Source organism: Mercenaria mercenaria, chromosome 9 (genome assembly GCF_021730395.1).
Source record: "Mercenaria mercenaria strain notata chromosome 9, MADL_Memer_1, whole genome shotgun sequence".
In the NCBI taxonomy this organism is placed as follows: Eukaryota; Metazoa; Mollusca; class Bivalvia; order Venerida; family Veneridae; genus Mercenaria; species Mercenaria mercenaria.
Window position 1 is genome coordinate 78,334,015 of NC_069369.1, and position 13,647 is coordinate 78,347,661.

Genomic DNA, 13,647 nt, shown 5'->3' on the forward strand with positions numbered 1-13,647 from the left:
TATCCAGTTGACAAAGTTTCCTGAAATATTATACTGCTTTAGTTTAAATAAAAGGCCTTTATGCCAAACTCGGTCGAAAGCTTTTGATATATCACAGAAAACCAGTCAAGTTGCTTTTTTCTCGTCATGAGATGTACAGATCTGGTTATATATGTCTACAAGTTGGTATACGGTGGACAGTTCATGGAGAAATCATGATTGATTTTTTGTATATAAGATTATTGGAATTTCGATGATTGTACAGATATTTAAAAATCAATATAATACAGAATATCCAAAAAAGATCTATGGTGGTTTTCTTAAACTCAAACCATCGTACGAGTTCGAGTAAGTAACCCCAAATTTCGTGTTTGTAAGTCGAGATTTCGAATAAGTCAGTCGAAATTTCGAGTTATGTAATTTTGAGTTATTATCTGAAAATTTCGAGTTAAGTACCTCGAAATTTCGAGTTCAGAATTTCGAGTTGATAAATAAAACGCACCTGGCACTAATGCTCTTCTGTAAACTAAACATGCAGTTTCAAATATTTCTAAATGTTGTTACATTGTTTTAAAACATTTAGAAGCAAAGATGCATTATTTTCATTTTTTCAATACCTAATAATCCGTCACAATACCGGATCTAATAGACGTAGTTTACCCATGCTGTTTACTTCATCATATTTAAATATGCATTTTCTAAAGGACCATTTGAATCCAAGAAACTTAAAAAGATATATTCATTAGTCCATACTTTATAAGACTAAACTTTAGTTCGCATGCAGTTAATTTTAAACACTGATGATATGAAATTAAGTTTGTTTTAATAAGAACGTTATAGTTTATGCTTTCTATGGTGGTATGCTTAAAACATGCATTTGGTAAAGATTAAACAGTCTCGTGCGCACGACATTTGTTAAAGATTAAATAGTCTCGTGCGCACGACATCTTATCTCGAGCGCACGTCATCTTATCTCGACTGCACGACATATTATCTGGAACGCACGACATATCTTGTTCGCTCGCAGTTTTATCTCCTTCGCACGAAACTTTATCTTGTACGAATTACATCTTATCTCGAGCGCACGACATGTTCTCTCGAGCGCACAATATGATGTCCAAAGAGCACGAAAATTTATCTCGTGTGCACAACATCTTATCTCGTGCGTATGTTGTCTTTTCTCGTGCATTCGAGAACTTTTCTTTAGCTCAAGACAACTAACGTCAATTTTTGATGAAGAATGATTTTACGTCCGACAGACTGTTTACATAAATCGCTCTGTTCATTCAACAAGTATCGATTTGCTTGTTACTCATCATAGTTTCATATAAAAATGGCATTAAAATAATGTATAATTTGTGAAGATCATTTTAACATTAAAGTCGATATTTATGTTATAGTGACGTAAGAGCGACTAATATGACGTTGAATTCTGAATGAAAAGTTTGCTTTAATCTTGTCTCATGTAAAACCCAAACGATAGTATTTGACCAAAAAACTAACATGATGAAGAAAACTTTAATTCTATTGAGCATTAAAATTCCTTTATTCCTTTCACAGATAAAGTTAATTCAACCAACCAACCAACGTCTTCTATACTTAAAACGTCGTGAACGTCAAGATTAAATAATTACGCTAGTAAATTACATGGCGTTTTTTTCACTCCCACAATGTAAAACAAGTGACATAGAGATGTTCTTCAATATACACTAAAGTTACTACTGTAAATTTTATGATTACTAAAAACTGAACAAAAACAGTCAGAGAAGAATGTATTTTAAGACATTTAAGCTTAATGACTAGAAAAATAATTTAATACTGATTTAAGTTATGTCAAAATTTAAAAACTCATTTTCAAAATAATGATTGCTGAATAAAATCTGGAAAGTAGATCCCTCGAAAGCACCGAGAACAAGACAAACAGTGAAAATTGCAGACTCGGTTTGATTGAGTCTGTTCATGAGCAGTAATGGAAAATGCAACACTGCCCACGCCCCCTAGCACCGGCTTAAGCAGTATTTAATCTTCAAATCTAAATGAGTTGAAATCAATGATCCCGAAGGACCTTATTTTCATTCTAATGAATTAAGATCACGCACTATAAGTACACATTTAATTTTACCTGGTGTTATAGTCAATGTAAGATCAGAATTCGCACCATCTCCAGTGTTCGTCGCTCTAAAATAGAAGGTTAAACATTTAAAACTTAAGTTACGGTAATTTTGCATGTTTGATAATACATCACGTGACATGGTGTGGTTGGGCACGGAATAACCAGCTCCCACATTTTGCTATTTTTTTTATATTTCTCCGGATATTACAGAGACTAAAACTATTAAAAACCCTATTTTAGGGACTGTTATTGGTAGTGCTTAATAAACAATGAGGAGAAACCAGCGGACAAAGGGTCAAACTAGTAAAGACATGCATGACAATGGAGGCCTCGGTAACAGCAACGGCGGCCATACTGGTCAAACGTGGCAGGTGAACCAAAATTCTAAAAGGAAAAGGAGGTCTACAGGTGGGACATTTGAAACTAATATTGACACGCATGTAATAACTAAAGATGAATTTAAACAAATGAACACTGACGATAAATTGATTACAATTTTTGAAATGCTGCACAATGCGAACTCTATAACGAACAAGGTGGAAAACATTGAACACGTTATGAACTCACTTACAGAAGAAAACGAAAGCACGTGTAATAGGCTCAAAATATTAGAGTATAAAACTATAGATAATGAAGCCAAAAACCGGAAAAATAATCTCATTTTTCGAGGATTCCCGGAACGTAAATGGGAAAATCTAGAAGACATTATCTCGACTTTCATAGTTGACTACCTCGATATTGAAACAACTGACATGTATTTGACAAAATACACCGTATCGGAATTCCCAACGATAAAGGAATGCGGCCAATTATAGTCCGTTTCCAAGATGAGCGCGACATTGAACTGATATTGGATAGTGCATATAAACTGAGAGGAACTGAGTACGGCATTAACCGAGATTATCCTAGGGAAATTGTCGAGGCACGTGCAAAATTATGGCCTCGGTTTAAGAAAGAAAGAGCAACCAATCCGAAGGGCAGTGTTCATATTGGTTACCCAGCCAAGTTAATTGTAAAGAAAAAGGTAGTTCAGGACAAATTTCCTGACTGGAAAGACATTATGAAATCGTCAAGAACAAAAAACCCTAAAACATTGAGCCCAAGAAAATCAGAACAATCAGTAAAACCACGTCCCGACTCAGTCCCAACTAGTAACATGTTCGCCGCACTATGGACACAATTAGAACAGATACTAGCGATGACAGCGATTCCACAGACGACACACAGGAAATAGACCAGTATAGCAAGTCTATGATCCAAATGGAAGCCCGTGTAAACCGCGGACATCCTACATCGGAATATGCCGCTGCTGCAACAGGCGGTCCTGCGGATGTTGTTGTACCCCCTAATCCCTAGGACAATAGCGGGAATGCTAACAAATATAATTGTGGGCAGAACAATAAAACAGTTGACAGTCTTTTAACCGGAAATACGAATCATATGAACATTGCAGTACTTAACGTTTGTGGCCTGAAAGGCGTATATTGTATCCTGAATTTATTTCAATCGTAAATAAGTATGATTTATTTTTTGTTACGGAGACCAAACTCGATGATAATGATATAATTGAAATTGACAATTATTCATTTATAAGTAAAACAAGACAGCAGAAGTATTTAAGAAAATCAGGTGGTATTGGTGCCTTCATCAAAGATAGAATTATAAAACATATTGACGTTATAGAAAGTCAGTCAGAATATGTACTTTGGCTGAAAATTAGAAATGATTATACACATATAGGCTGCGATATTGTTATAGGTGTTGTTTATATACCACCGTTACATTCTAGATTTTACAATGATGACGAATATGAAATCTTTGAAACCGAGGTAGCTACTAAATGTGGTAATTTTGAACATGTATATATTTGTGGCGACATGAATGCTCAAACAGCAGACCTGTTAGACTATACAGAAAATGATGATTTTTTAGCAGATTTTTTCAATCTTGATAATGAGACTATTAGGTTTTTTGACCAGAAAGCGCAAATGGAAGCTTCTAATATACCACTTAAAAGAGTATGTCAAGACAAAAAGAAAAATAATCATGGTTATAAGCTTATAGAACTCTGTAAAAATAATAATCTCAATATAATGAATGGTAGGTTCGGTAAAGATAAGTATATAGGTAAAATGACTTTCAGAAACGTATCTATAATTGATTATTTAATATCCTCTATACCAGCTTACTCACTTCTTAAGGATTTTGAAGTTATAGAAGTAGATGGCTTAAGTTCAGATGGACACACACTTCTTAATTATAAAGTACAAGTGAAGGCAAAATGTAACATGGACATGAGGAAATACGGAATTTCAGACCAAAATGGAATGAAACGCACAGTCACGGTGCCTATCCATATCGGCGGACTCTTTGCGAAATCTGCTACATCGGCGGTTTCTTTGCGTCGGTACCGGCTTTTCTTTGCTATAAACAATGTCCAGATCGGATGAGGAGGCGAAAAATCGAGCTGCCATCCATGATAATATGTATGCTGCTCAAAAATAAGTAGAGCACGGAACATTAGAATGTTTTTACTATGTACTGTAGTGTTTACTTTTTTATTATCAGCCATTTTTCTCGCAAACTCGATGAAATTAATTGATGGTGTACTGACATGGAACACTAACCCGACCTTTTCCACAGTCTTTAACGAGGTTTTGCTTTGATATCATACGTATCAAGCGCACTACTTGTATTCATCTTTCAATATTCTTCCAAAAAATATTGACAAATAGGCCGAAATGTAAATAGAATTCTTCAAAACCCTTTACTTTCGGTTTTGTCGGGGCACCGGCGGTCTCTCTGCACACCAGTTTTTGATGCACAGGCAGGCTCTCTGCATTACGCACAGGCAGGCTCTATGCTAATGCCTATTTGGACACATTATAGCTTAATTCATTTGGTGTGTAGATCTGACTTTTTACAACTGTCAACCATCACACCTCATTTCAAAACGTCAAACACCAAGCTGAAAATGAGTTTACTATCGACCCATAATATTACTATATTAAAATACTTAAAAGATTCACGTTGAAGTGACAATTTTTGTATTTAGATGTAAGAGTTTTTTTATTGAACCAGGAATCCTGAAGACGTCTGAAATGTCACAGGGCAGATTAAAATTTCGGATGTTCAAACCGTTACACGCACGCATCGTTTAACAAAATATACTAAATATCTGTTTGTGTATTGCTACGAACAGCCGATCTACACCAAGAAAAGCTACTTTGAAAAGTTGCAGTGTTTCTCCCCTTAAATTTCTTTCACCAGTGTCCATGTTGTCGGTTTCAATTGTTCTACGAGTGTAAATTTTTTTATCTTTATTGTGTGTTTTCTTCTTTTTTTTAGATATCACAGACTGCAGTTTTTTAAAAATCGTAAGTTGTTTTTATTGTTAATAGGGTCGTATTTTCTTACTTGTACTAACTTCACAAATTTATATTGATAGTCTAAACGGTTCACCATATCTACATTTCTTTTGATAAAACAGGCTGTTGTATGTAATAGGAATAGCAAATGTAAATATAAAAACATATTTTGTATGGAGAACCAGGATTCGAACTCTTTCCGTACGGCAACGTCGCATGGGAATGTCTAAAAGCAAACTCATACTATACATTATATTGTTTAAAAGCAGGGGAACGATTCAAATAAAGGATTCAGAACACAAGTAAGATGATATGCAGTTCAAAGATGTAAATGCTAAAGTCACTCGGGTCTGTCGGGCCGCGCGCGGCATATGAGGTCGGGCGAGCACCGATCTTTTCGGTCATGATAAAAACTGCCCATTTATTGTGCCAAGGTGGGTACCGACGGGGTTCGGCCGGCTTGATTTTAAAATAAACGAGAGTTCTCCTCGTGTATTTCGTACAAGTAAGAAAATATTGATATCGACCCTATTAACAGTAAAACAATTTACTATTTTCAAAAACCTGCACAATCTGTGTTATCTGAAAAAAAAACAACAACAAAAAAACATTTGAAACCGACACTGGTGAAAGAAATTTTAGAGGAAAACAACTCAGTAGCTTTTTTGGTGTCGGCTGTTCATAGCACTACACAAACAGAATTTTTGTGAAACGAAGCGTGCATGTAAGTGTTTTGAACATCCGAAATTTAAATGTGGCCCGTGACTTTTCAGACGTCTTCAGGTTTCCCTGGTTCAATAAAAAAAACTCTTACATCTAAGTATACAAATGGTCATTTCAAGGTAAATCTTTTATGTATTTCAATATAGTAATATTATGGGTCGATAGTAAACTCATTTTCAGCTTGGTTTTTGACGTTTTGAAATAAGGCGTTATGTTGACAGTTATAAAATGTCAGATCTACACACCAAATGAATTAATTTATAACGCGTCCAAATAGTCATTAGCATAGAGCCTGTCTGTGCATCAAAAACTGGTGTGCAGAGAGACCGCCGGTGTCTCGCCAAAACCGAAAGTAAGGGGTTTTGAAGAATTCCATTTACATTTCGGCCTATTTGTCAGTATTTTTTGGAAGATTATTGAAAAATGAATACAAGTAGTGCGCTTGATACGTATGATATCAAAGCAAAAACTCGTTAAAGACTGTGGAAAAGGTCGGGCTAGTTTTCCATGTCAGTACACCACCAATTTATTTCATCAAGTTTGCGAGAAAAATGGCTGATAATAAAAAAGTAAACACTACAGTAGTAAACAGTATAAAACATTCTAATGTTCCGTGCTCTACTTATTTTTGAGCAGCATACATATTATCATGGATGGCAGCTCGATTTTTCGCCTCCTCATCCGATCTGGACATTGTTTATAGCAAAGAAAAGCCGGTACCGACGCAAAGAAACCGCCGATATAGCAGATTTCGCTAAGAGTCCGCCGATATGGATAGGCACCGTGACAGTGAAACTTTTACAGTAAATGTAGACATAAATGCTATAAATAGCTTAGTTGCTGATATTGAGTCCACCCATTTCACAACAAGTCAAAATAATATTAATAGTATAACAGATAAAATGTCAAATATCCTATTACAGAGTGCCAAACAAAGCTTTCCTGAGAGACATATAAGAATAAGACAAAATTATAATAGGAATAAACCATGGTTTGGCACAGATTGTGAGAAAGCTAGAAAAAACTATGCAAAAGCAAGAAAAAATATGACAAATTCCCCTTCAGAATATAATAAAGCTGTTCAAAATCTGCATGTAAAAAGTATAAAAAAAAAAACTATGAAAAAAATATATCAATATTTACAATAAAAATCATGAAAGCGAAACTTAGGAAAATGAAAGAGAAATAAGCCAAAAGATTACTGGAAATATCTAAATAAGGCCCAAGTAAAAGAAAGCTAATGATGGAATGCCTCCATCGAATTAATTGTATGACTATTTTAAAAATGCCAGAAACCCCAAGCTCATGATACTGACGAAAACAGAAATAATAAATAATATTGACTTAGAAAAAAATGATAATACATTAAATGGTAGAATAACACCGACGAAAAACTTCGGGTATAAACAATCTACAAATAGCAAATCCCAGCCTGGATGGTATTGTACATGAATACATAAAAAATTCAAAAGACAAAATGTTACCTCTATATATTTCCCTATTTAACATTATATTAGAAACAGGTACTATCCCTCAATATTCATTCGAAGTGTCAAAACCCAATCTATAAAAAAGGGTGACTCTGGGGCCCCAGAAAATTATTGCCCAATTTACACTGCTAAGTTGTGTCAGCAAACTAATTTACATCAATTTTAAAGGGAGAGATTAGGCAAATTCCTTGATGTAAATCAAGTACTCTCAGAAAATCAAGCCGGATTCAGGAAAAGCTATTCTACCAGTGACCATATTTTTACTTCGAACTCAACAGTAGAAATTTTAAGATACTATCAAAAACAGATTTTTGTATGTTATATAGATTTTTCAAAAGCTTTCGACTCAGTCAGAATTGGAGAAGTACCCAGTAACATTGACTAAATATGAGTCATCCCTGCTTATTAAATTTAGAACAGGTACCCACTTCTTCCAAATGAAACGGGACGATGGGCGCCCAAGATTTTAATCAAAGAACATGTCCACTGTGTTTAAGTAAGATGGGGCGGATGAGTTTCATTATCTACTAAAATCCCAGTTTTTCCATGAACAAAGAAAACTGTTTTTTAAAAAAAATTTTATTATACTAGAACAAATATACTGAAATATAAAGAACTGCTTACATCCAGGTCAAAAAAGGAATTAAAAAACCTCTGTAAGTTCATAAAAATTCTATTTCAGACACTTAAACGATAAAATTTGTACACACAATTATTATATATACTCTGCCGCAACCGAATGAATAAATAGTGAAAATATTTAAAATAAAAAAATCTATAAGATATATGACAAACATTCCATACCGCTTTGTATTTACCTGTACAATTTCCTTTTTTTTGTATATTTTGTTTGTTTTGTTTTGAACTGTGTTACTATCTCATAGAAGCATGAAATCTATATGAGCTTTGAATGTACACTAATATAGATACAAGAAATCTGTTCTATTCCCCATTAAAAATTTTTTTTATATTTTATAAGGTATGAAAAGTCTTGTAATAAGTGAAAGGTTTTAAATAATAAGCATACAGTAACCCTTTGTTAGATTCTGCTCTGCTTTGTAATGAAAAATAACAATGTGTAACAAAATTTCTAAAGTATGGTACTCACAGGTCATGAATTGTACTGTTACATCATGCCTTGATTTTTCGTTTTGACCCAATTTGAGCATGTTGAAGATGCAAATTTATTCCAATGTTAATCAATACGAACATACACTTTCACACCGCGTCATATAGTTTTAAAATACTTTTTATTCCTTTTGAATTACTTAAACGAAAATTCCTTGTCTATGAAAAAATTTGCACGCTTCTGACCCGTATCTGGGTTTAATACACAACTGGACACAGTTTCAATTGCCCACATCGCGTGACATAACGACCAATCAAAATAGATTATTTAAATAGAATTGTTTGGAAATCTAAAATTATAGTCTGTTTCTCTGGATCCGGTGGTATAAAATATGTTAAAAAAAATAGGCCCAAAGTATACATTCCCCTTCATTTAAATTCCTTGAATGAAATCCGCTTTTTAGTTCTTTCAGTTTTTTTCCCTATTTTTCTATAATTTTCTTGTATCTTATATCTTAAGTCAATGTAAATGTTGCTTTTTTTTGTAGCTTCTACACCATGTCACATTTTTCAGATAAATGTAATGTTTTACTGTATACTCTTGTGTCACTTTGTGATTTGAGTTTAATAAAGGTAATGTTGTTGTTGTTGTTGATAAACTGAACGTGATGACGTTACGTCAATTATCCGGATAGATAAAATAAAACATTGAGTCGGTAGACGGAATCGAAATTAATGGCAACCTATGAGTAATTGTTTTAAAAGGCAACGCTAAGATGAAATATGATATGCATCGTGAGACATGTTAAACAACTCCGATAAATGTCTTCTTATTTTATATTTTACTTATGTTATTCACGACTAGGAAAAGTTTCATTAATACAACAGACGTAACATATAATACGAAACGGAACAAAAAAAATACAATAGGGAATTCGTCTTTGAATGGTCAATAAACTATATAAGAGCGACAGGGAGGAGGGGTATAAACGCGTTAAGGGCATACCAACCTCGCTCATGTCATATTTGCAACAAGTTTGACAAGACAGTGTAAATAAAAAAACCCTCCCCACTGAGAAAGGCTATAACACTAGTAACAATACAAGATTGTGTAAAAATTAAACCTTAAATAGGACAGGTCTGAGGTATAGATACATCAATGTACTCAACAGCTTGTCTGAAGTCAAATCACCAAGGGCCTAGCTATTAAGGCCAAACAAGATGCAAGACAAAATTCCACTCCATCCGTCCGTTTTGAAGGATTAAGGAGATAAGCACCACTGAGTCCTACACTTAAGCCGTGCCATGAGAAAACCAACAAAACTGGCTTTGCGACCACAGGGACCCCGCGCAGTCTGGTCAGGATCCATGCTGTTCGCTTTCAAATCCTATTTGAATTAGAGATATTGTTAGTGAACAGCATGGATCCTGACCAGACTGCGCGGATTGCTACCGTTTTTCAAAAAATATTTGATTAAAATAAACAATCTGATTAATTTTTGGGTATTTAAACTACATCCCCATAGTACACGGGGAGTTTAAGACCAAGTTTAAGACATCTTTTAAGGTCTATGTTATCTTTCTTTAAATGTTCGGACTGACTGAAAAGACTTCTATTGGTTATGAAATCGGTAACCTTGTAGATATGAAAACTTAAGTGAGGTCCCCAAATTTTGCAATTAGTCTAGTGAAAAATCGAAAAACACTACCCTATATTTTCTATTGGCCAATGTATATTCTTACGTTTTAAAGAAAATCATGGTTGAAACAAATTCTGCATTGTAAAGCAGATGTTGATCCGAACATGCAGTACTACCAATTACTTAATCTCAATGATTATACCTAAAGGCATTTGTACAACATATTTTAGAAGCGTATACGGCGTCGACATTTACAACTAGACATTTGTATACATTTCTCCGGCTGATAAAATATATTGGAAAATGTAATATAAATGCAAACAAATACAGTTTCTTATGTAATCGTATTGTCTCACTGTTTAAACAAGATGATTAGTAGTATTTCTTATTTCTAAAAAAATCAATAAATTATTTCCTCATATAACGAAATAAAAAAATCAAATACGATAATAAAGGAACGTAAGTTTTCCACTCACCCAACCGTGACAAATTAAATGTAAACTTATTGAGTATTCGCTACTTTACCTTACGACAACCGTGTATGATGACGCAGTTATTGACGCAAGGACACATGACAGTGTACTGCCAGTAACGCTAAATCCTCCGGAAGGAGATTCTGACTGGACACTGAAATATAAAATTTCATATTAGGTAAAACCTGCCATGTTTGAAAACACTGACAGTTACAAAGTCTTCTAATGGCATTTGAATAAAATATTTACATATTAATTTTGATTTTAAGCATATTGTATGATTATGGTCCGTGAGGCAAAAATGTTATCTTACCAGATGATAACAGATAAACAGATAAACAGATAATTTGTTGGGCAGTTAAAGCTATGTTTACCTGTAAGTTACCGCCGTACAATCCGATGAAGTAGCAGAAAGTGTTGTTACCGCATCACAAGCGGTGCTGTCACCTTTGATCAGCAAGTGTGAGGCTCCTGTTGACCATGTTGGTGCTGTAGTGTCGAACATGTAAATTATTCGAAAGTTAGGTAATAGCATCGTGTATCCAATAAATCGCACCTGTCTTTATTCAGGTTTATTATGGCAAAAGATAGATTTTGATGTAAAACAATTTAAAATGATAACATTAGATATGAAGCATTTAGCTATAGGAATGAAATTAGGTAAATCTAGAACTATGAAAAGTTTCATTAAGACAAAAGTCTACATTGTGGAACGTCTTATACGCGAAAAATGTCATAAAAATGTCATTTTCTCATAGAAGACTAAGAAATGCCGGCACTGTCTTTTGTAGTCTTGAAAATCTTTTATTATGTTTTTTTTATATTGTACTATGTACTGAAATCAATTTGTACATGTTGTGCAGACATATTCATGTTATGTGATTACATCGTTATATGTTGTTCTTGTAGTAATAGTATGATACTTTTGGTTATATTATGTAGGAACATCTTTACATCATGTTCTAAACTTACCACATTATGTGCATTCTTTACTATATTATGTCCAAATTTTATTACATTGTGTATCATGTCATATATTATTCTCATAATGGAGTTTTACATTTTGTGCATCTTTTATTATATTATGTCGTTAAATAATTTTATTATATTCTGTCTTCTGTCTGTATACTGTCTTATACTTTGTAACGAAGTAATTATATCTTGTGCAAACTTTGTTATGTAGTGGTAACTGTATTACGATGTAGTGGATATTTTGAGCGAGATGATTACCTGCCTCGGCACGAGTAAATGGGTTATTCTAGATAATATCTGAATCCCCCAAATGGAAGGATTTTTTTGTCCAAGGGGTTGGGGTATTTCCTGACAGCTGTCCTGAGGAGTATTCTGGAAACGGTTTGTCCTAGGGCGCCTTTCCGGCTCAGGAGGTGTCTGTCCAATAGGGATTCTGGAAACAGTTTGTCCAAGGGGGACTTTTCGGGCAAAAATGCCTTCCATAGTATTTCCCAAAGGGTCTGTCCGAGGGGGCTCGGGGAGTGGGGTTCTAGTAACGGTTTTTCCAAGGGGGCGTGTTTTTTCTTTTTTTGACAAAGTGCCTACCATAGTCTTGTCCATGAGGTTCTAGAAACGGTTTGTCCGAGGGGATATTAAAAACGTTTAATAAAAAAAAAAACAACTTCATAACAGATTTCCATGACTACAAAAGACAATGCCGGTGTTCCATAGAAGGCAATTGTTAAAATCGTCCGGAGAGCCAATATGTTCAAATCTATCTATAAAAAAGTCTAGTTTGCAGCCATACTTTTTGGTTGCCTGATATCTTTGCGGATACAATGACGATTTGAAAAATATGGTTTCATAAAATTCTACATTATAGAATATCTGTTTCAAACATGCAGAACTACATAAGTGCAATTTATTAACTAGTACCATTTTATGGTTGTTAACTCTACTTCCTTTAACAGTATGATGTCATGCAGCACAAAATAAGAAGGTTTTTAATGATCACAGACCTAGTCGATAATTTAATAATGTCTTAAATGTAAAATCATAAATAACTTCAAATGCTGTTCGCTAACGGTTTCTCTAATTGCAATAGGCTTTGAAAGCAAACAGCCGTAATATGATGTTATCTCTTAGCATTTACACGTTTTGTCTGACATGGCTTAATATACACATAAGTGAGAAGAAAAGATTCGATTGTAGTCTTGTTACACTAAGATAACATTAAACTACTAGAGTAAGTAAATAATGTATCAAACAAATTTCAGCTGACTCCTTTATACACCGGGCGGCGTCGAGTATATGGGATACACTTTTATTTTGGACCATGTAAAGGTAGTTATGAATAGTTCAAAATGATAATAAACACAGTGAATAGGTGTTAAAGGACCCGCGATGTTGCACAATAGATTTTAGTTAATAAACATGAAATGGGAAAAAAAAAAAACATTTAAAATGTATGCAAATTATCAGTGATACCAAACAATGTTTTTGTGTATTTCCTCTCCTTATTTTAAGCGCAGATTTTTATTTAAGAAAATTCGTCAAAATATTGATCCGGTTTTTTGAAAGGAGGTTTCTGTAAGTCAAGTTTTCTATTTCTGACTTAAGTATAACCTACTTACCTGATACAATAGCATTTATACCACAGTTAGCAGTGGGTTATTATGCTTGCTAAAATTCTTGTAACCTGACATGGACATATTTCTAGTAACCTTTCGATCGAACCAAACAGGACTTCAGGTTCTCCGTTCGTCCGAAAAATAATCCAACTGAATTTTATGATATTCCAAAAGTATATAAGAAAGGTTCATGACATTTGTTTTGTGTATA

General features: G+C 34.1%; 1 protein-coding gene across 1 annotated transcript in view; it reads right to left on the reverse strand.

Moving 5' to 3' along the window:
• LOC123547534 (protocadherin Fat 4-like) overlaps window positions 1-13,647 on the reverse strand; it is a 125,864-nt gene that overhangs the window by 109,916 nt on the left and 2,301 nt on the right. The window contains exons 4-6 of the mRNA XM_053550666.1: window positions 11,229-11,343; window positions 10,907-11,008; window positions 2,102-2,157 (exon numbers count right to left, since the gene is read on the reverse strand). Coding sequence (XP_053406641.1) covers window positions 2,102-2,157; window positions 10,907-11,008; window positions 11,229-11,343 — 273 coding nt within the window. The remainder of the gene's footprint in view (window positions 1-2,101; window positions 2,158-10,906; window positions 11,009-11,228; window positions 11,344-13,647) is intronic.